The sequence below is a fragment of the Copadichromis virginalis genome, linkage group LG15 (genome assembly GCF_057382275.1).
Source record: "Copadichromis virginalis isolate Kocher_CV1m ecotype Utaka linkage group LG15, C_Virginalis_male_GT1.1, whole genome shotgun sequence".
In the NCBI taxonomy this organism is placed as follows: Eukaryota; Metazoa; Chordata; class Actinopteri; order Cichliformes; family Cichlidae; genus Copadichromis; species Copadichromis virginalis.
This window is the reverse complement of record NC_140632.1, coordinates 26686021-26709920: the sequence shown is the minus strand read 5'-3', so window position 1 is coordinate 26709920 and position 23900 is coordinate 26686021. Positions and strand designations below refer to the sequence as shown.

The following is a 23900-nucleotide window of genomic DNA, read 5'->3' as shown; positions in this document are numbered from 1 at the left end:
CTGATCAGATATCAGTCACAAACTGATCAGATATCAGTCACAAACTGATCAGATATCAATAAGAGTGGTTTCAGGTTTGGAGGTAAGTCTTTCTCAGCACCTGACGCTGTCGAGTCACATGACAAAAACAGGGCGTGAAAGGAAATAAAAAAGGAAAACTATTTCTATTTGTTCTGTGAGGTTTCTTCTTCCTGGCTGTGAGCTTTGAGGTTCTATGCTGAGCCGCAGTTACACGTTATTAGTAATAAAATGTCTCATCTACTCTCACGGATGTTTAAACCGGTTTCAAAGGTTAGATCCTGCTTGATCGACAACAGCAGCAACAGAGCTCACACAGCTGCTGAACCTCTACACTCAGTCAGAACTTCATCTCTCCTCTCAGGTTAAATAAAATAAACCTGAAACAGTCTCTGAGCAGCCGGTTAGCAGTCGTTAGCTGCGAGTAGCTGTAGCCTATCCCGCCGTCAGGGCGTCTCACGTTAAACGTGACCTTTCACCTTCAGCTTGTTCAGAGCTCCGCTGTTCTCAAGATTCTGGATCAGCAGGTCCCGCAGTTCCGTGTCGTCCTCGGCTGCTGACATTTTTCTGTCTGAAGCTTAAGGTGCTAACGTAGCTAACTGCTGCTGCCAGGACAACACGCCAAAACAACCTGACGCAACTTCCGCCCTTTATTCTTCTGTTGCTCTTTAGCCGATCTGTACGCAGTTCAGCCTGAATGCCATCTTCTGGCTTGCAGTCGGAACTACAGCTGGATAATTTACCAGTTTAACAAACGGCGTTCACGGTCCGTGAGAGGGATTCAGCCTCACGTTTTTCATGTTATTTCTACTTTTATTATTTTTTACATTTAAGCCTTCAGTGTGGGACGGACAGATTTCGCAGGTCTTTCCTCCCCACTGCTGTCAGACTGTACAACAAAGACTCCAACTGATCAAACACACACATCCACACATGTGCAATAACACTAAGTGCAATTCTCTTTTCTTGCATCGTTGTATTTTTACTCAGTTGTATATAGAATTTGTATTCTATTTTTATCCTATTGTATATTTTATTCTATTTTATTCTACTGTATATAGTATTCTATTCTATTCTGTACAGTTGTGTACTGTATTTATTCTTATTATATTCTAATTTTTGCTACATAACTTTTGCACTGTCCACTTCCTGCTGTGACAAAACAAATTTCACACGTGTGGGACTAATAAAGGTTATTTTATCTTATGATTTCTAAGTTTCTGAGCTAGTTTGTGACCTTGTATTTATTATCTCTCCAGACGGAGTCTGTCTTCACATTAAATTAATAACTGCAATCGTTGCACGTCTGCTACAAAAAGCTTCAGAGGGGCCGAAAAATAAAACAGAAGACTCATAAGATCCCCGGTGAGTAGAAATACTGCACTGTACTGCAGGGCCGTGCAGAGAGGTTTAAAGGGGCGGGTGCTCGAAGTTAAAAGGGGGCACATTGAACCAGGCTGAATAACAACAACACACATTCATCAAGAATCTAATATAGGAAGGGCAGGGCTGTGTTGATCTGAGACTGTAGACATTAAAAAGTCCATAGGAGAGATGGTAGCTGATTAAACAAGTGTCATGAGATAATAACAAAATGCAAAGATTGGTGACAGCGCTTGGAACCATAAGGCAACAAAAAACTGTGAGAAATAATTTAGGCTCTGCCTGTGAATCACTCTTTGCTTCTCTTCTTCCTTCCATCCCATCATTTCATATATCACTCTCCACTTGCTGTCTACCTGAGAACAAGGCACAACTTGCTATTGCAATAAACTATAATCTAATTATCCACACCTAACAACTCTTGCACTTAATCTTTAATAAAATGATGACAGAAAAATGTTATAGCACTGCCTTTAGTAGCCTCACACAGCTCCTGCTGTTTCCTCCTCATGTCCTTACCAGGCATGTCTGGACAATGTTATATCATGAGTAAATCCATCTAAATAAAACACACACATGCACGCACACACAGTGACATTTTAGACCTTCTTCAGAATACTGTATATACTATGGGCATCATGGTGCTGATCCAGAATCCTTACATTATTATTTATTACTAGAGCTACAATAATAAAGCAATGAGGAGGGGGAAGTAATAAATATGAAATAATGTATTTATGATGATTCCATTTGTTTCACTATCCACTCTGTGCAGGGGCAAAGCTTATTACATTTTTAAACTGTAGAGATACAATCATTTTACTGCTGTAAAATCCAAATTTTGTCTTATTTAAAATATAAATCTAATATAATCTGCTTCTTAATGTATGTTCTTTAAAATACAGCGTGTTTTTTAACCTGTTAGCAGTCCTACAAATTTTAGGCAAAATTTGTAGGACTGCTAAGGGGTTAATATATTATAATTATAATAATGCATAATTATGTGGACATGCATACTAGATCGTTTTTTAGTGAAATATAATCCCTCCAGAAAGGCAGGAAAAGCCCTGTAACTTACTTTAAAACTAAATATGTTTCTTAATACTTTAAAACTAAATATGTTCCCTAAAACGGTGACAGAGCTACAGACCCATGACAGCCTTACACAGGTAGCCAGCAGCTATGACCAGCACTACTTGTGCAGTTAATAAAAGGACAGGTAATGTTTGTCGCGCTGTTGCACACACAGCACGCTCATTTGTTTCAGTTCGTCAGTTGCCACAAGACAACTTACCAACGTGTACGTAATAAGCTAATACTCCTGTGTGCTACACACTACAGTGTACGCTGTACACCTACTTACTGGTTTTGTCGCATCAGTCTGTGTCTCTGAGTTAACTTGTGTTTCTCCTACAGCTCCGGACCGCTAAAAATACGCGTGCTCTTTGTGAGCTCGTTCCCGGCTCGTAACCAGCGCGTTCTGCCGTCAAGGGCGATCATTGGTTAAATGTGATCATGTGACTGATGCAAGCCAGATCCTTTTATTTAGCAAAACTGTGATTAATAGTTAAATATCATTGTTGAGGGGTACAGACAGGACTCCGCACGCACGCACACATAAATTTTTTTTTTTAAAAGTTGCCTCAACAAAAGGGCACTTTGGGCACCCACCAGGAAAGGGGCGAGTGCTCAAGCCCCTCTAGCCCCCCCCCCCCCCCCCCCCCCCCCTCTGCACGTGCCTGCTGTACTGCACAGAATACTGCATGCAAAAGGGTTACCAGAAATGACCAAAAAGCACCAATGAACGCCACAGTAAATCATTCCTACCTGTGGCCATCTCTCCTCCTTCTAATACAATGTAAACACTACAATAGTTACATCCTTTTGGCACACACTCTTTCTTACTCTGTAATTTTCTGTCAATTTGTTAATATTTATTTATAATCACATATGTCAACCCTGAATATTTATTACTTGGTGACTTGTATTGTATACATTATGCTATTTCTCATATCTTAACATACTGTATTGATAAATAGTCTAGTTTGTTTTTGTTAATGCTACTGTACTGACACAACTGTAACCCATATAATTTCCCTAGGGATTAATAAAGTATTCTGATTCTGATCAAATCAGGAATGGCTCTCATATACAGTAAAACACCTTCAGTCCCTCAATTTTGAGTGCGACCGACAGACTTTTTTTTAATGAATGAATTTATTAATTTATTAGTTATTGATTCCTGTTTTGCCAGTTTTATCCTTGAAGACTTAAACGATTAAAAAAGACTTTGCCTTCAGATGCGGTGAGCTGTGTGTGTGTTCTTTAGCCAGATGCCAACAGATGTTTCTGAGACTGATCTGAAGAGAAAGCAGCAGGAGGAGGAGGCAGACGGAGGGGGAGAGGAGGAGGAGCAGAAAGCAGAGAAGCACGCGCAGACGCACGGGCACGGACCTCCGGTGGATCACGGAGCCTCCGCCGCCTCTGCGCAGCTGCAGCCGGTATCAGAAGCAGTACGGTCGGCCTAACATCGGAACTATGGCCGACGACGGAGCTCCATCCACGGCCTGCACAGGCTCCAGCCTTCTGCAGCCGCTCAGCGAGCTCACCGACCTGCCGCTGGACCAGGTAAGAGCCGCCGGACCTCGGCGGCCGCCGCTCCGGAGGTCCGACACGGGGGTACAAAGAGAGGCGAGGACGGGGAAGGGAGGAGGGCTTTGTCCGTAAAAGTAAAGGGCGGAGGCCTCGTGCAGACTCCTGCAGCTGTGATGGATGAGAGGCTTCATGCTGCTCATTCACGTAAGGAGGAGGAGGAAGGGGATGTAGCTGTGCGGACTGTTCCTATTGTGATGATGATGAAGGGGAAAGGCATGTCGGTGGTGGTGGGGGAAGGGGAGGGGGGGTGATCTCTCACCCGTGATGCTCCTGAGGCTCCACCTTTCCTCTTAGGTTTCGTCTGCGCTGGGGTCAGGTGTGGAGCTTCTCTGACGCAGGTGTGGCTCAGGTGATAACCAGGCACAGCCATGACCTCCACGTCAGCTCCTGATTGGTCATTCCTCAGTCCAGAGCTCAGAGGGGGTGGAGCAGCTACTCATTCAGCAGATGGTAGATCAGAGTGTGGTTGTGTGGACCTTCACCAGGTGATCCTGGTGAGCTGCTGCACACACCTACCCTCTGACTGGCTGACAGCCAGGCCTCTGGAGCCGGTTCAGGTGACCAGCTGCCTCAGTTTACTAGTTTTACAGGGAAGTACTGATGATACCAGTATCTCCTGTGGGCTGATGTCATTGTGTGTGAGTCTTCAGAGAAAAATCCTGTTTCTACACCACACAGCAAGTTTCACGCCTCTGAGTGGAGGCTCTGGTGTCACTTCCCTCCAAGGCAGGAAGTGGGCACTGCCAGAGGTGCTCCGAGAAGGAGGCCGGGGGGTGCGACCCTCACCAAGGTCGCTCCTTCTCAAACAGCACATTTCATCTTCTGCTCGACCGTCTCTGATTTTCATAAATATTTATCGTCCATAGTGTGAACACACGGCCGCTGTAACCTTTAAACAGTTTGTAGATACTCTAACAGTACAACAGAGAGTATTACAGAGAACTGTTTGAAAACTGCTGCATCAGCAAACTTTCAGGCCTTTTTCACACATTCAAACATGAAAATCTCAAACCTGTAAAAGATCAAAGCCAGAGATCTCGCTGCTCCTTATTCCCATCGTCCTGACTCAGATGTGTACTTTGGGACAGGCACAGTAAAACCTGCCTGAGTATCATTTAGGTAGTTTCAAGGCGTCTTGTAACGTCTTATATTTCAGGACACTCTGATAAAAACTTCACACTGTAAGAAAATACCTCGTGACAGTGACTCAGTGATGAGTACTTCGACTTCACAGTGTTGCAAAAAAACACAAGAGAACTTTGAAAGTCAAATTCTGAGTTTTGAAGTACAAAGAGACACAAAGTACTGCAGGTGGTGATATCATTGCTCTGTTTACAAACACTCACAATACCACACACAATACTACAAAAAACTGACAGCGCTATTGATACTCTGACATTACTACAGATATTAGTCAGATAGCACTCTGATGTTATTTTCTTAGTATTCTGGTATTAGTCTGTAGTAGACGGTGACTGGACAATAACATGGGTGTTACTGTGCTAATGATGATGAAGATCCTCCTCCTCGCCTTCTTGCAGGAGGAGCTGCTTGGAGAAAAGGGCAGCCATTTTGTGCTTGTGTTGGTTCTGAAAGAGTCATGTGACACCTCTCTCACACCCAGGAGGGGGCGGTGGCGCTCAGGTTTGGTCCCCTCAGCAGGAGGAAGGCAGGATTAGCCAATGAGCATGCAGCACCCCTCTGTGAAGGTGTTAGAGAAGGTGAGGGGTCAGCCTGAGGGAGGCGGAGCAGTCTAACGGTGGGCGGGTCTGCCCTCTCTCACCTGGATGTACTGAAGCACCAATGAGGTGCTGTCTGTTTGCTTCACCTGCAGGTGAACTTCGTAGCGTGCCAGCTCTGCGCTCTGATCTCCGCCTTCTGGTTTCGTCTCTTCCTCCATCCCAGTAAGACCAGTCCCATCATCCGGCACGTGGTGGCCACGCTGCTGGGACTCTATTTTGCCATGTTCTGCTTCGGCTGGTAAGACCAACTACGACTCAGGATCAGTAAAACTGAGCTCTCCAAAGTCTGACTTATCCTAAAATTGAACTCTGATAGAGGTCACACGTGCATCGCTCATCTCACCTGTAATGGAAAAATTACACAATAATGATTGTCAGGAGCAGAAAACATCAGATGTGGCTGGACTAAATAAGAATCCGCTGTTAGAGCAGCTTTGCATGACTCGCAGTCATAATAATCCTTCTTTCATTTTCTCGCCGTCTGAAACAACTTTTAGCTCCTCTCCCCCTTTAAGAAAGCTTTCTTCTGATTCGGTCTGTGTGTCAGATGACCCTAAAACAAACTCTCTATGACATCATCCAGATCCCAGAGGGAAAAATGCTGTGACTGACTGAGTGTTGAGGGCAGCCTGAGCGTTGGCTCACAGAGATTACTGTTTGTACACCAAGCTGATTATGTTTAATGTGAGCATCCGTCACAGGCGCAGCAGGGGCAGGGATAGCTCAGTAGGTAGTAGGTAGGTAAAGTGGTCGCCCCATGATCGGAAGGTCGGCGGTTCGAATCCACTTAACGGCTACCCTGAGGTACCCTTGAGCAAGGTACCGTCCCTACACACTGCTCCCCGGGCGCCTGCTTAGTAGGCTGCCCACTGCTTCACTGAGTGAATGGGTCAAATGCAGAGAAAAACAAGTAATTTCCCCATGGGGATCAATAAAGTATCCATTATTATTATTAGACACATCACGTGTTCTGGTCAGCTGGTGTCTGGAGATGACGCTCTGTGTTCTCCTTGTTTTACAGGTATGCTCTCCACTTCCTGGTTCAGAGCGGACTCACCTACGGCATCATGATCCTCACCGGAGTCGAACACATGCACAAGTGAGCGTCACACACGACATGCATTAAAACGCTGCTAACAAGCCATTAACAAGCTCAGGGTTAATGAGGAAACCTTTTATCACCTTTGATGTCAGGAGAGCAGCTCACAGTCGGACCTCTGTTATTTCCAGCTCTGTGAACATTAGGTCATGCATACTGGCACAAAAGGACTTCCACAGATTCTGATGTTGTAAAAGTAACAATGTGCTCCTTTCAGCCAAACAAACATGACTGCACCAGGTGTTCTGTCCTCAAAAGGATGCAAACTTCAGACTGGTGAAGGTCTTAAACCCGTGGAGCTTCACATGAGCTACAGCCAGAAACCTGAGTGAGCCAGATCATCACAGAGGTCCTCAGACCTCAGTGAGGCCGTCAGGACCGCCGACCCCAAGTTGAATAACAGCCTGTTCTCTGTGTTTTTCCAGGTACTGCCTAGTGGTGGCGCTCACATACCTGAGTCTGTGTCAGATCACTCGAGTGTACGTCTTTGACTACGGCATGTACACCGCCGATTTCACAGGGTAACGCCTCCGCTCTGTGGCCCATTCACTCCTAAACGCCTCTCCGTGTCCAGGCTCTAATCTCTGCCTCTGCCCTCTCTGCAGCCCCATGATGGTCATCACTCAGAAGATCACCAGTCTGGCGTTTGAGATCCATGACGGTGAGCTGCACTCTCAGACAGGCTGTTTTCCGTAAATCCTGCAGGTTTTACTGTCCACTCTGTGTTTCTGACAGGAATGGCTCGGAAGGAGGAACATCTGACGGCGGGACAGAAGATTCTGGCAATAAGGTTTGTTCATGGTAGAAACATTATTTACTGGAACAGAAATCACTGTGTTTAGGCAGGAGGGTGGAGCTTAAGACAAAATCCATGCCTCCATGGTAGACACTTGTCAATCAAAGGTATCTCCGCCCTAATACTTCTCCCTAAAAGTAATGCAACTTCCTGCTGTACTTCTGTTCATGCAAAACAGGTTTAGTATGAAAAAATAGCTTCACCTAAACTAAAAACAAAAAATACTCGGCTGAGTCACTTTTACTGGATCAGTCCTTCAAAACTCATGACATAGCGGAACCCTTTGAATGGTCTTCTTCCTGCTCTTAGTAGATCTTTGCATGAACAATCCTCATTCTGTGGCCTTCATTTTTCATCACGTTATCGGCAGTGTTGGAGTTCAAAATTGTTGATTCTGCTCGTCTGGACGTTTCGTCACTCATCCAGGTGACTTCTTCAGTCTCAGCTGACTGCATGTTTCCTCAACCTTACAAACAGTACATTTACACAATAACTGAAATTAGCCACTAAATGAACAATCAGCTGTGAGGTCAGTTCCTTGATCATTAATCAATCAATGGTAGGCAGCTCTGAACAGCACATCCAGAACACCTTGGATTTTATTGAGAAGGTGAGAGATGTCATTATGGAGGCAGATGAAACAATGGTCTCATACAATGTTACATTTCTCTTCACTTGTGTTCCAGTCACTGAAGCGTTGGAGGTAGTTCGTAAGACATTACAGGATGACCCCAACCTTAGCAACAGGACCACTCTCAGCATTGACCAAGTGTGTTTACTTTTGGAACTGTGTCTTAATTCCACCTATTTCGCATACAAGGGTCAGTACTACAGTCAGAAACATGGGTGTGCCATGATTTCCCCAGTTTCACCCACTGTGGCCAACGTGTACATGGAAGAAGTGGGAATGAGGGCTCTTTTATCCTACTATGGAACATCACCAAGTCATTGGTTCAGGTATGTGGATGAAACCTGGGTGAAAATCAAATCTCAGCACGGGACGTACCACAATTCATGGATCACATTAACTCGATGGACCAACACATCAAATTCACAAGGGAGGAAGAGCTGCCATGATTAGTCGACTAGTCACGATTACGTCGACTATCAAAATCGTTGCCAAGTAATTTAATAGTCGATGCATCAATTTAAGCTTTTTAAGATCCTGCAAGACACAGGAATAAGTAGTAGGATTTAAGAGTGTAATAACGGACTGAAACAGAAGATGGCAGCAATGCATCTACAAGGATGCCAGCTGCCGTTAAACGCCAAAGAAGAAGAAGAAGCAGTCTCCGGTATCATAGCTGTGTCCAGATTCAGGGACTGCATATCTTCGGAAGCCACATTTGTAGGCAGATTATGTGACAGCGATGCAACGAAGGCTGTCACAATTTGAAGACTCCTCCAAATGCGACCTTAAGCACTTTGGCAAAATTACGTTCATCTGTTTTATAATGTCTAATAAGCCTCATAATAAGCACAGTCACTACATGACTGAAACACAAGCTTAATCTCTCTATCAATAAAAATAGTATACACGTATGCTTGAATAAAAACAAACAGGTGATATAGAACACTTTTATTTTTATTTTAGCATACACTCAAAAATTACAATAGACAGCTGCACTTTTGTAGGCCGAGTACGTAAAGGTGACGCGACAAAGGCTGTCCCAATTCAAAGACTCCTCCAAATGCGGTTGACAAATGCGTCCTGCTTTTCCCCAGATTTGAAGGATGGGTCAGGTGTATCCTTCGTAGCCCAACCTATCTCAGAATTCACAGTGTGGCCCAGCCAATTTCCAGTTTCCAACAATGGTGGCAGCTACTTAGTTTGAATATCACTCTTATTGCTCCTTCTGGGTCACAAAATAAACTTTTAAGATCAAGTCTGGACTTAAAGAAGTCCAGACGCTTTTCTTTGCAAGCTCCTTTGACTACGATGACCTGGATGATTGATTAGAGGATTAGAGGATCATCAGGGGGTCCTTTTGTCCCTCTGTGGGGGGTCACTCCCACTAGGTTTATATCTGGGACTCTCCACCATTTGACCTTAGAACTGAAGAAGCTTCTCGGATGAGAGGTGAAACGTCTTCAAGTAACTTAAAGAAGTCCAGACGCTTTTCTTTGCAAGCTCCTTTGACGACAATTTGCATATTAATGATCATAAACCAACCTCACAGCAAATTGTTCAATCAGTGGGCTGGTTTCAATTATTGCGCAAATCTACTGTTTATAAGATTAGGGAAACCTGCAGTCAACTGAGATTGAAGAAGTCGCTTGGATAAATGACGAAATGTTTCCCCCACTAAAAACGTTACATCCAGATGAACAGAATCACCTTTTGGGATTTACCTCCCTGGGTGATTTAGCATGCATCAAGACAGTGTTAGAGTTGTCACTCAAAAAACTAATCTATTGCACATTACTTGTTACTTATATTAAAAGTAGTGTTGTATGTTACTTAATTACTCACTGAAGAAAGTAATTTCTTACACAACCTGTTACATTACCTCCATGTCACTCCAACCTGAAGCACAGTCTGATAATTATCAATGAACAGTGTACACCTGAAGCTACAGTCGCACACTGACACAGATCTCTGTGCTAATGAGGACACACACACTCTTGAAGTTTGAATAAAAGCAAAGTTAAAACGAGCCAAACAGACTTCAGAGCAGTCGTCATGGTGATTCTGCTTTAGAAACATGAACAAGTAGAACTGCCTTTGTTAACCTATTGAAGTTCAGGGTCTGGCTGCTAGACTGGGGTCTGCATATACTCCACTCTTTCATCACTCTTAGGTTCTTGGCTAGCTTAGCATTAGCATGCTGTCTGTGCAGATGTTAGCTAAATATCAGACATGATAAATGGATATGTACTTTAGAGAGCTTTTCTAACTGAGGTTTTTACTACAAGTCTCACTATGCCAATCACATTAGCTCTTTGTTCTGTGTTCTGGTTCTCCTTTACTGTCTCCCCTTCATTGGCTCCATTAAAAATCCAGAATTTAAATCCTGCTCCTCACATTCAAGGTCTTGAATAATCAGGCCCCATCTTATCTTAACGACCTTATAGTATCATATCGTTAGAGCACTTCACTTTCACACTGCAGGCTTACTTGTTGTTCCTAGAGTATTTAAAAGTAGAATGGGAGGCAGAGCCTTCAGTTTTCAGGCCCCTCTTCTGTGGAACCAGCTTCCAGTTTGGATTCAGGAGACAGACAATATCTCTACTTTTAGGATTAGCCTTCAAACTTTCCTTTTTGCTAAAGCATATAGTTCGGGCTGGATCAGGTGACCCTGAATCCTCCCTTAGTTATGCTGCAATAGGTGAAGGTAGCTGGGGAATTCCCATGATGCACTGGGTGTTTCTTCTTAACTCACGTCACTCATGTGTTCGTACACCTCTCGCATTAAATCATTGGTTCAATAAAAAGAGATTAGTACAAGAAACTGAACATTATTTATTGACATACAGAATTTAATGAAACCATTTTGCATGTACTCTGATGGCCCACCACAGCAGAACAGAATCCCAGCAGTGATAGAAATTAGGGCGTGTGAAAACAGATCTTTCATATACAACTTGTTCATTTATTATTAATCTCTGGCTCTCTTCCACAGTGTGTCTTTTGTCCTGTGTTCCTCCCCTCACCCAAACCAGTCACAGCAGATGGCCGCCCCTCCCTGAGCCTGGTTCTGCTGGAGGTTTCTTCCTGTTAAAATGTAGTTTTTCCTTCCCACTGTCACCAGAGTGCTTTCTCATCGGGGCTCATGTGATTGTTGGGGTTTTCTCTGTTTTCTTTGTATTCTTGTAGGGTCTAAGTTACTGTAAAAAGCACCTTGAGGCAACTGTAGTTGTAATTTGGCGTTGTATAGATAAAACTGAATTGAAAATTGTTGGGACTTCCGGTTGAGCTTTGATGGAGTAGGACGCGAGTCTGGGAGCTCCCGCCGATTTCGATTAAATTGTTATTTATTCGCGCGTTTTGGCCGTATTTTCAGTCCTGTTTTGGTTTGTGGATTGTCTTGTTGAGAAGTTTTACTCGGGCCGGCGTAAAATGGCAGCAAAAAATGTTAAAACCCGCAGTACTATTCAGACACAACTGAGGCCTAGTTTGCAAACCGCGACCACACCCTCGAGTGAGCCGTCGTCTCCTGCAAAGCCCCCCACATGTCAAGCTAATCCTGATATTGAGGCTCTCAAGGTCGAGTTGCTGGCTTCGCTGAGGAAAGATATCGCCGACATCTTTAAAAAGGAACTTCAGGATACTCTGGGTGATGCTTTGTCTACCATTAAGTTCGACCTGCAGGCGGTGAAGACGCAGCTGGCGATCGATAAAGCTGCAAATGACGCTACCATGTCTGAGCTAAAAGGTACGGTGAAGGAGATGGAGCACGCACTTACTGTCTGCTCTGATGATATAGCTGAGATGAAAAACACTATCAAGGGTCTCACAGCTCATGTAGCCAAGCTGGAAAGTAAGTGTGAAGATTTGGAGTCCAGATCGCGGCGCAACAATGTTAGGATAGTGGGAGTACCGGAGGGCCCTGACACGTGCACCACTGCCGCCGTAGCTTCCTTGCTAAAAGAAGCATTTGATCTGGGGAAGGAGCCGCTTTTGGATCGTTCGCACAGGACCCTCCAACCCGCACCTAAGCCTGGCGACCGTCCACGAGCCATTGTATGCAGGTTTCATTACCACACTGACTGTGTCGACATTTTACGACGTGCTAGAGAACGCCGACAGATTAAAGTTGGAGATCGGACCATCTCAGTCTTCCCCGACTACACCGCCAGGGTGGCACGGGCTCGTGCTGCATTCAACACGGTCAGGCAGCAACTCCGTGGCATTGACGGTGTTCGGTATGGCCTGCTTCATCCAGCGCGACTCCGCATCACATATAAGGGTGTCGAGAAGGACTTTGTTTCGGCAGAGGAGGCCAGTGATTATGTCAAAACTTTGATTTCTGGGTGAGCCTCGTTAGCTCCTCAGTTTGATACTGTAATGCTGCTAAGGGTTCACGGTCTCCTTAGGTTTAACGCCACCTGTGCATTGTTTTCTTAGGCCATTGTGCTGGTTATTGTACTGTTGGTGTGCTGGTTCCTTTTATTTTCATTGTTATTTATTGAAACTGGATCATATAATATACTCTTGAACTTCGGACCAGTCCGGCACAATCTTCTCCAAGCTTGCTGCATTGATTTGCATAGGACTGAGTTGTTTTTCGTTTCTGTTAAATTTTTATTTATTTATTTTTTTGTTTGGTTGTTTTTGTTTTAATTGTTTATCTATTTATGTATGTTGTTTTTGTTTTTTGTTTTTTTAAATTTTATGCACTTTCGGTGATTTGTTGGAAAGTTCTCCTTCTGAGGAAGTCATATTTTGTACTGTGAGATCTTTTTTTGGTTGGTTGGTTTCCTTTTTATTTTTTCCCTTTTTAAAAAAAACATGTTTACTGTTACGCGCACACTGTTATGCTGTAGAGAAGTTGGTGAGAGGTTATTTTTCCCTCTCTCGCTTTTATTTTTATTTAGACAACAATTAGTCCAGTCACTTCGGTGAATCATTTTTGCTACTTTGGGGGTACACTGCTGTCTCCTTTGTTCTGTTCTGTGGAGACTTGGGGGTGTATTTGTGTTCAGGGTTGGGTTGGGGGGGGGGCTGTCCCATTTCGGCTCTTCATGGCCACTGGCATTTTGGTTTGGTCTTTTTCCTCTTCCTTTTTGTAAATGGTTAATGGAAATATAGACCCCAGCATTGCTGGGTCAGGTATGCCTCTTAGATTCATTAGTTGGAATATCAGAGGTATGGGTAACCCTGTTAAGAGATCTAAGGTTTTTACTCACTTGAAACGTCTAAATTCTGACATAGCATTTTTACAGGAGACTCATCTTCGCATTAAGGATCATTATAGGTTATATTGCCCTTGGGTAGGTCAGGTCTTTCACTCAAATTTTAATTCGAAGGCTAGAGGAGTGGCCATTCTCATTAATAAGAAAGTTCAATTCACTTTGACCAATGTTGTCGCTGATAGGAACGGTAGATACATCATTGTTGCTGGTACCCTAATGCAGAAAAAGGTTTTGTTGGTAAATGTATATGCCCCGAATTTTGATGATGCTGAATTCGCTAATAGATTGCTGAGTAACATCCCCTTTCTGAATACACATTTGCTTATCCTTGGTGGTGATCTGAATTGTGTTTTTGATCCAATTTTGGATCGATCTAGTCCTCGTAATTTGACTCAATCATCTATGTCTAAAACATTCTCAGATTTTATGAAACAGAATGATCTTGTTGATCCATGGAGATTTCGCAACCCTTCAATCAAAAAATTTTCATTCTTCTCTCAGGTCCACCAGTCTTATTCCAGGATTGATTATTTTTTCATCGACAGAACTCTTAATTCATGTGTTAATTCTTCCGACTATTCTGGTATTGTAATATCTGATCATTCTCCTCTGCTATTGGATGTTCATCTTTCTACCCATAAACGTAGCCCTCCACTTTGGAGATTTAACTCTCTCCTTCTGGCGGATAAAGAATTTTGTGAATTTATTTCAGGCTCTATTGAGGAGTTCTTGTCCTTCAATCAGGATGATTCTGTCTCATATTCTCTGCTATGGGAGACTCTTAAATGCTACCTGAGAGGTCAAGTTATTTCTTACTCTGTCCGTGCTAATAAAAAGATTAATGCCAGGCTTAAAGAACTTATAGCTGCAATTAGTAACCTTGATCAAAGTTATACACTGAACCCTTCTCCAGAATTACTGAAGCAGCGCCTTGATTTGCAAGCAGAATTTGATCTTATGTCAACCAAAGAGGCTGAGCACTTATTACTACGCAGTCGTGGCTCATATTACGAATATGGTGACAAGGCTAGTCGCTTGTTGGCACATCAGTTACGACGTCAGGCCTCCTCGCGTGTGATCCCCATTATTAAACACTCTGATGACAATATTACTACAGATCCCTTGGAAATTAATTCTACCTTTAAAACATTTTACTCTTTGTTGTACAGGTCCGAATTTCCCACGGATAAAGCTAAAATGAATGCATTTCTTCATAATCTTTCAAACCCTGTTATTGGTGCTAATGATGCGGGGCAATTGGACTCCCCATTATCTGTTGAAGAAGTATTAAAAGCTATTACAGCTATGCAGTCTAATAAAGCCCCGGGCCCGGATGGGTTTCCAATTGAATTCTATAAAACATTTATTGGTAAATTGGCACCATTGCTTTTGTCTGTGTTTAACGAATCCTTGGAAACCGGTTCATTACCACCTACTTTCACACAAGCAACCATAGCGCTCCTTCTCAAAAATGACAAGGACCCAACCTCCTGTGGTTCCTACAGGCCATTATCTCTGCTTAATGCCGATGCAAAGGTATTGGCTAAAGTAATTTCATCTCGCCTTGAGGATGTGCTTCCTCGAATTATATCTGAAGAGCAGAATGGCTTTATAAAGGGACGGCAATTGTTTTTTAATACCCGTACACTCTTTAATGTTATTTACTCAAAGCGTCTATCTGAACTTCCTGAACTTGTGATTTCTTTAGATGCTGAAAAGGCTTTCGATAGGGTGGAGTGGGAGTACTTGTTTGCAGTTTTAGAGAAATTTGGTTTTGGTGATAAATTTATTTCCTGGATTCGGCTTCTTTATTCGTCCCCTAAAGCCAGTGTTCATACTAATGATGTTTACTCTGATTATTTTGCGCTGGGTCGTGGTTGTCGTCAAGGTTGCCCTTTGTCTCCCTTACTCTTTGCCATTGCCATCGAGCCTCTGTCTATTACATTGCGATCTTCTTCTGTATTCAGGGGAATCATCCGTAATGGAATTACACATAAAGTATCATTGTATGCGGATGACTTGTTATTATATATGACTGACCCCGCATGCTCCATCCCTGCTGTTTTAAGTATTCTGGAGAACTTCAGTTCGTTTTCAGGTTATAAATTGAATTTGGGGAAAAGTGAGTGTTTTCCTGTTAATACGGCAGCACGTCAACTTCAACAGTCCGATCTACCCTTTCGTCTCAGTCCGTCTGGGTTTAAGTACTTAGGGATTAACGTGACTCGCTCTCTAGCTGGCCTTAAATCAGCAAATTTGTCTCCTCTTATATCTAGGGTCACATCTGATATTCAAAGATGGGGTAATCTCCCCCTTTCTTTAATCGGTAAGATTAACGTTGTTAAAATGAACATCTTACCAAAATTTTTATTTTTATTTCAGTCAATTCCCTTATTTTTGCCGAAACATTTTTTTGTTTCACTGGACAAGATTATTGGTTCTTTCATTTGGGGAGGGAAGCCACCTAGGGTCTCTAAAACTTTGCTGCAGCGATGCAGATTTAGTGGAGGACTTGCATTACCTAATTTTTTAGTCTATTACTGGGCCGCTCACATCCATAAACTTTGCTACTGGCTAAAATCTTCTGGTTCCTCGTGGTGTAAATTGGAGCTATCATCATGTAAGGGCTCTTCTTTACCGGCTTTGCTCTATTCCTCTTTACCCGTGAGACCCTCTCTGTACACTGATAATCAGGTGGTTCTTAACACACTCAAAATCTGGTTTCAGTTTAGACGTCACTTTAATTTTGTAATGCCGTCTTCCTCGGGTCCTCTAAGCGAAAACCATTTGTTTCCCCCTTCACTTTTGGACTCGACATTTTCAGTGTGGTGTGACAAGGGTATAAAACAGTTCAAACATTTATATGTGGATGGTGTTTTCGATAGTTTTCCCAACTTGTCTTCTCGTTACAATCTCCCTGTTACCCATTTGTTTCGCTATTTTCAAATTCGAAATTTTGTTGCTAAGTGTTTCCCAAATTTCCCCTCTTTACCTCCAGAACAGCAGTGGGAAACTACGTTATCATTTGTTCCTCATCACAGAGGAACCATTTCGAAACTCTATGATGCTATTCTGTCTTTTAGTAACCACTCTAATGTTAAGCTTAAGCGTACATGGGAAGAAGAACTGGGATTTCGAATACATGAGGAGTCTTGGGAACGGGCTATAACGAGGATACGATCTTCCACCTCCTGTGCTCGTCTTGGACTTATTCAATTTAAGGTCATACACAGGGTGCATTTCTCTAAGTCTAGACTTTCTGAATTGTATCCAGAAGTGGAAAATAAATGTGATAAATGCCATGGTTCTCCTTGTCACCTTAGCCACATGTTTTTTCTGTGCCCTGAGCTACAAGGTTTCTGGACAAGGTATTTTGCTATTATGTCAACTGTTCTTGGGGTAACTCTTCATCCTTGTCCTCTGATTGCTGTGTTTGGGATTCCTGCTCGCTCACTTACACTTGATTCCACACAAAGGGATATTATAGCCTTCACATCCCTATTAGCGAGACGTCTAATATTGTTGCATTGGAAGTCTGCTAAGTATCCTACTATTTCCCGGTGGCTTAAAGATGTCATGTTTTTTTTAAAACTTGAAAAAATTAAATATACGTTGAGAGGTTGCACAGCCAAATTTTTTCACAAGTGGCAACCCTTTATCTCTTATTTTGCTAGTCTAGAGGTATTGCCTGTTTAAATCTACTTTTGTTACTGTTATATTCCTCTAATATGTTTGATGGTTGTGTTGATCTGTGTGGGACTGGGGGGGGGGGGGGGGGGCGTTGTGTTTTGTTTTTTTGTTTTTTTTGTTGTTTTTTTCATATATATATATATATATATATGTTAATTTACTTAGGAAAATTAAGAAAGGTTGATTGTATTTCGGTAACTGCAAGTACTGTTTTCTTTTTTCAATAAAAATATTTTCAAAAAAAAAAAAAAAAAAAAACTGAATTGAAAATTGAATAGTTCTCCATGCCTTCTTTCGGAGCACGGCTGTTTCCATAGCATACAACATTCACAGGAGTTGCCAATAGAAAGCATTGTGGTGAAATGGTCTTAACCCTCTATTTATTTAGGAGAATGCCCAGTCTGCTGGAGTACTTCAGCTACAACTGTAACTTCATGGGGATCCTGGCTGGCCCCACCTGCTCCTACAACGACTACATCGGCTTCATCGAGGGAGCCCCTCGACGCTGCAGAGACTACAAGGATGAAAGGAAGTCCAGCAGCAAGCTGAGGCACAGTGAGCCCTCCCCAAACGTAGGTCGCATGACTAAGGTATACCTGTATTTACAGTATGAGCAGTCGCCCCCGCTTGACATTAAACAGAAAGCAGGTTTAAGACATTTACCGTTGAGACGTTTAAACTGAGGAGCGTAATCCATTTCTTCTTTTGTTCATGATTGCTGACTGAATTTAAGACATACTGAACCTGAATGAATACTATGTTTCTCCACAGATGGAGGTCGTACGTAAGGTCACCACCTCCTTCTTCTGCCTGCTGGTGTTTCTGTCAGTGTGTAAGGTTTTCCCAGTGGAGCGAAACATCGACGACAACTTCATTGCCAACACACCTTTCTATGCTCAAGTGGTTTACCTGTACCTGTCCATGCTGACTACCAGACCCAAGTACTACTTCGTCTGGACGCTTGGTGGGTGGCTGAAATCTGCTTTGTGCAAATAAACTTTCATGTGCTGCTTTAGAGAAATTGGATTAAAATCAAAATCTAACCGATCATTTGTGCTGAAATGAAAATGCTGGGTTCACTGTTAGCACAAACACACTGTTCATACCTAAATTTCTGACCAGTCACATCTGTGCTACAGCTGACGCCATCAACAACGCCGCCGGTTTTGGCTTCAATGGTTACGACAGTGACGGCTCTGCTCGCTGGGACCTCATCTCCAATCTGAGGATCCTGAAGATTGAGGTCAGGACCATCACAGACCTGGACAAGTTTACGAGTAGGGATGGGTATCGTTTAGGTTTTATCCGATATCGATGCCAAACCGGTACTTTTGAAATGGTGCCGGTGCTTAAACGGTGCTCAAACCGGTGGTTAAATTTGAATTTGAATTTGAATTTGAATTTGAAAGAATGGAGAACACAAAATTGGTCCAAAAACCTCTCATTTTCAGCTGTTTTTTTGTAAAAAGATAACAATGTTAGCCTTTTTTTATGGCATCACTCTTGGCTGGAAGCAGTGCTTAATCAATGGAAAAAACACAAACTTTGTCCAAAAACCTCTCATGTTTAACTGTTTTCCACTTTTTCTTTGGTCATTTTAGCCTTTTTGGCCAGGGTGAAGGGAGTATCTGCCATCAAACAAGAAGACAGCCGCATGTAGCTATGATGATGTTTGCTAGTTCACCTTACATGCATTAATTTGATAACGCTGTTAGCCTACTCAGCGTAAATTACACACGGACAACATTAAGCTACTCACGCAGAGAAGAACGGCTGCTGCTGCCATCATCATCCGTCATCATTTCTGCTACACTGGCAGGGCTAGGGGCCAGGACTCTATTCTTCGGGTTCTTGGGGGATGTTGCTAACTCAGGGTCCGATAACAGGCACCACACCCGCAGTAGATGTGCACGGTGTGAGGTCTCACAGCAAGCTATCAAATACGGCGCATTTCTCGGCTTTTAAAAAAAAAACGCTATGCGTCGCCAGGTGTTTCATCGGATTCGAGGTGTTACCTCCTTTGCACAGTATCACAGTATCAGCTTAAAGTACTTGTTGCAGGCTGCTGAGTTTGCATCTTTTGCTGTGAAGTACAGCCAGACTTTTGACCGCTTTGCCTTGGTCATTTTTAATCTGTAGCTCTGTTCTAAAAGAACGTACGTACCTGGACCCGCCTACTATCCTCGGAAACGTAAAATGATTGGCTAGAATCTAAAGTGTATCACAGCTCAGGAAAAAAAAGCACCAAAATAAAGCACCGAAATGTGCACTGCTTTTCGGTCTGGTTACTACCGTTTATGTCAGAACCGGTGCCATAATGGCACCGGATACCGGTACCCATCCCTATTTACGAGTCACTAAAATGGTTTGATAACATCAGTCTAATGGATCTCTGTCTGCTTCCAGTTTGCCACCAGCTTCAAAGTTTTCCTGGACAACTGGAACATTCAGACAGCACACTGGCTCAAAAGGTCACACTCAGTTACCTGATCTGGAATCTGTACCTGGCATGTGTAAAAATGACTGTTTGTGACCTCTGACCCCTTATCTCTGATTGACAGGGTGTGTTATGAGCGATGTCCCTACCATCCGACAGCAGCCACCTTCATCCTGTCAGCCATGTGGCACGGAGCCTATCCAGGATATTACCTCACCTTCCTCACAGGGATCGTCATCACGCTGGCAGCCAGAGCGGTGAGCCGCTGTTAGCTATTAGCCGCTAGCTGTTAGCCATTATCATTTAGCAGTTAGCTGTTATCTGTTAACTGATGTTGCTGCTAAGCCTTTGAAATGAGACCTGTGTCCATTTTAGCAGTCATCCATGTTAACTTCTCATCCTCAGGTCAGACACAACGTTCGACCATACTTCCTGCACTCCTCTGTACACAAACTGGTCTATGATGTCATCACGTGGGCAGCCACTCAGATTGCCATCTGCTACACGGTGATACCTTTTGTCTTGCTGTCTGTGGGTCCATCCATGAAGTTCTACAGGTCAGTAAGTCAGAAAGGGTTGACCAAAGTTTAATCAAGATTCAATCCAGGTTTAATGCATGTTTAACACAGCTTTAACCCAGGTTTAAATCAGGTTTTACCAAGGTTTAATATAAGTTATTCCAGGTTTAACCCAGATATATTTCAGGTTTACTGCTGGTGCAGCCCAGGTTTAAACCTTGTTTAACCCAGGTTTAATTCATGTGTAACTTTGACTGCTCATAGCAGCATTTCTGAATTTTCATCTTCTCTGCAGTTCCTGGTACTTTAGCCTCCACATCGGCTGCATTCTGGTCGCATTCGTGCTGCCCGTCAAACGGAGGAATCTCCCTCTCAAAGACCAGCAGAAGAGCCCAGTGCAGGAATCGCTTCAGCGCCACCTAGAGGCTACAGACAGGACCTGCAGCCAGAAGGCGAAAACCACATGAGACAGAGGACAGAGAGCGATGATGTGACATCATGCATTACATGGACGTGTACAGAAAGTGGGCAGATGGAGCTTCCTGCTGGCTGGGTACAGAAACATGATGACGATTACTTGGAGTCATAGGGAGGGGTATGGAAACAGGCCCCGTGTTGTCTTCAAAAGGATTCGTGACTGCTCAGATTCAGACAGATGTGTGGTGATGGAGGATTCATGTGTATAAATACATACAGTGTAAGTTGACATGGAGCTGCTGTGTGGGAAGCTGAGCTGCCCCAAACTCTCATGATCACCTGTGTAGTGTTTCTTTGTGGTTAAACACCTGCTGACTGTTCATCTGCAAGGAAGAAGAACAAAGGAAGGACGGGAAGAGTGGCTGGATGAGTGAAGCATGCACAAATGGAAGTCAGGCAGGTTAAACCACAGCATGACAGTGTTCACAGGGGCCGATAAAGGTCCACTCAGCAGTCTTACCCGTTTGGGTTTTTGCAGGTGTTACCTGGAGAGGGTGGCATCACGTTTACATTAGCAGATGTCTGAATCAGGTGATTTATGTCATTTCATTCCAAGCAGTCAGGTGTTTGCAGATTTAGCTCGAAGATTAAATGAACTGAAAGATCAGTAAGGGTCATATGATCATCTTTCACGTTAAAGGAGAACCATTGAGCTAACCTGCAGCTCTACTCAGCTGTATTACCCTCCAATGATTCAAAAATAATAAAATAAAAAAAACAACAACTTTACTTTATTTAACTCTGGCTTCTCAGCTCAATAAACTCTTTTAGCTCCTCTCTCTTTAAAGTCATCCTTCTTTAAAATCCCACTTCCTTCTGATTGGCCAGCTTCTGAAAACCCACTGAGGGGCAGCACTCTGTACCTGTGAGCTGTGCTGCCCACAGGAGATGACCACATAAAGAAATCTAATATAATGACAAAAATATAGAACAGCGTTGAAGCTGAGTGCTAAGAGCAGGCTTGAGACTAGATTACTTTACGTTGGGTTACTTTAGATTACTCTGGATTACGTTCACATGCTAGTGTTATTACTTTGACCTTGGGCCATGTTTCGTATGAACACATGCTAATATTATATAAGAAAATAAAGAAAGTGCTTCGGGTTGGGTTCATCGTGGTTCTGTAGTCTGGTCTTCGGATCTAGGAGGACGTTCCGACAGGAAGTGCTATGCGTTTACTGCTGTGTGTTTTTGTAAACTGAGGAAAACACATTTCTGTTTCCTGTTGCCATATTTGTATCGTCAGTGTTGTTCCTGGTGGAGATGTTCTGGGACACAGACACCTCTCTGTGGGCTTCATGGTTTTGTAAATGTGAATTAAAGCTGATTTTTGACACCTGACCAAGTGAACATGTGTGATTGTTGCTGGGATGGGTGGAAGTTTGAGTCTGCACTTTAAACTTTGGCAGGCTGATAGGAATCAAACTAGAGAACAACTCTGTTAATAATTCCTCAAATATCAGGTCATAAAGTCGCTGGGTGATGTTTGTGGTTCAGAGATTTCACCAGCACAGCATTAAACCCACAAACATGCACGCACAAACACTTTATTTAAAGCTATCACTCAGTGGATTTCTATCAAATACACCAGATGTTCTGCTATCCTCACACACTCCGGCCTTTCAGCCTGAGCTTGCATTTTCCTGCTTCTTCCTTAATTCTGAGTTAACCAAATGTTCCAGTTACAGTATGTATAACCTCAGTAAGTATCTGGGTGCTTTACATAGTACAGTCATGACTGAAGGACAAACAGTCATAATAATGAATTGCACAGCCTGACATGCTCAAAATGTTAAACACTGAGATAAATGTGATTATGAGGCAAAGGTAAGGTTTATAGTGAGGCTGGACTCTGAGGAAGGAGAGAAGGACTTGTAGAGGCAGAGAGACCGAGCTGAAAAGGATGTGCAGCAGGTGAGAGTGACTCCCTCCCATGTGAAGGAGTTACTAACTATCCTCGACCAGCTTATAAAAGATGTGAGAACATCTTATTTTGCTGATTTGATTAACGACAAACACAATCCAAGGTTATTGTTTGATGCCATCAGCAGACTCGTCAGTCTGCTGTTCACGTCCTGTTCTTTGACTTTAAACCAGTTTCCTCGACAGATCTTCTCAATATAGTCTCACACATGGACGCTGTCATCCTGCCCAGCGGTCATTATCCCTCCTAAATTCATCAAAGGCGTTATGCCTCATCTCCCTCAGATTCTTTCTATTATGAATCAATCCTTTTTATCTGGCTGCCTTCCAGATTACAGCTAGCATCTTTGCTCTGCTGTAAAACCCTACTTAGATCCCACTGTTTCAGATACTCACAGGACAATTTCCAAACTCACATTTATTTCTGAAATCCTTGAGAAAGTCTGTCAGGTCGTTTATCGTTTAAATTCCAGTCCGGTTAGAGATAAACCCACAGCACTGAACCAGCTTTATTGACTAAGGGTATTCTAATACAATCAGATAAAGCTGAGCTTTCTATTTTAGTCCCGCTCGACTTATCTGATCCCCTGCTGATCTCAGTAGGCGCCCCCATTCTGGATGGGCCTGGACCCCCTGCCCTTGGTGGGGGTCCAGGCCCATCCAGACCGGGACCCACAGCAGTAGCACCACCAAGCCCCACAGAGCCCGGGGCTCTACTCCCACCCCATCATCCAATTATCTTCCGGACTACATACAATGGGGCAAAAAAGTATTTAGTCAGCCACCGATTGTGCAAGTTCCCCCACTTTAAATGATGACAGAGGTCAGTAATTTGCACCAGAGGTACACTTCAACTGTGAGAGACAGAATGTGAAAAAAAATCCATGAATCCACATGGTAGGATTTGTAAAGAATTTATTCGTAAATCAGGGTGGAAAATAAGTATTTGGTCACCTCAAACAAGGAAAATCTTTGGCTCTCACAGACCTGTAACGTCTTCTGTAAGAAGCTTTTCTGTCCCCCACTCGTTACCTGTATGAATGGCACCTGTTTGAACTCATCATCTGTATAAAAGACACCTGTCTGTCCACAGCCTCAAACAGTCAGACTCCAAACTCTGCCATGGCCAAGACCAAAGAGCTTTCGAAGGACACCAGGAAAAGTATTGTAGACCTGCACCAGACTGGGAAGAGTGAATCTACAATAGGCAAGCAGCTTGGTGTGAAAAAATCAACTGTGGGAGCAATCATCAGAAAATGGAAGACATACAAGACCACTGATAATCTCCCTCGATCTGGGGCTCCAC

At 43.3% G+C, this 23900-nt stretch overlaps 2 protein-coding genes across 6 annotated transcripts in view; one reads left to right on the top strand and one right to left on the bottom strand.

Moving 5' to 3' along the window:
• cep43 (centrosomal protein 43) overlaps nt 1–682 on the bottom strand; it is a 42652-nt gene extending 41970 nt beyond the window's left edge. For 2 of the 4 annotated variants that reach the window (XM_085432739.1, XM_085432740.1), the window contains exon 1: nt 498–682. In XM_085432739.1, the coding sequence (XP_085288865.1) occupies nt 498–581 (84 nt within the window). In that variant the 5' untranslated portion in view covers nt 582–682. The remainder of the gene's footprint in view (nt 1–497) is intronic. The other 2 variants (XM_085432741.1, XM_085432742.1) reach the window with 1 other exon arrangement.
• A 635-nt stretch (nt 683–1317) lies between these two features.
• Nucleotides 1318–22012, top strand: mboat2b (membrane bound O-acyltransferase domain containing 2b). Of its 2 annotated transcripts, none has more exons than XM_085432737.1 (14): nt 1318–1383; nt 3731–4029; nt 5891–6036; nt 6820–6897; nt 7323–7418; nt 7503–7558; nt 7633–7687; nt 17628–17811; nt 18011–18203; nt 18379–18482; nt 19646–19710; nt 19801–19933; nt 20082–20233; nt 20490–22012. In XM_085432737.1, the coding sequence occupies exons 2-14, from the start codon at nt 3940–3942 to the stop codon at nt 20659–20661; spliced, it is 1524 nt and encodes a 507-aa protein (XP_085288863.1). In that variant the 5' UTR covers nt 1318–1383; nt 3731–3939; the 3' UTR covers nt 20662–22012. The 2 variants fall into 2 exon arrangements, with proteins under 2 accessions (XP_085288863.1, XP_085288864.1); XM_085432738.1 differs by lacking the exon at nt 1318–1383 and adding an exon at nt 5681–5777 and having other exon boundaries at nt 3987–4029.
• Nucleotides 22013–23900: the final 1888 nt, after the last annotated feature.

Excerpts from the sequence above, each read along its gene's own strand:
- mboat2b (XM_085432737.1), top strand. The coding sequence starts at position 3,940 with ATGGCCGACGACGGAGCTCCATCCACGGCCTGCACAGGCTCCAGCCTT. Across the intron at positions 17,812-18,010 it reads ACAGTGAGCCCTCCCCAAAC|ATGGAGGTCGTACGTAAGGT; the intron begins GTAGGTCGCATG and ends GTTTCTCCACAG. Across the intron at positions 19,711-19,800 it reads ACAGCACACTGGCTCAAAAG|GGTGTGTTATGAGCGATGTC; the intron begins GTCACACTCAGT and ends TCTGATTGACAG.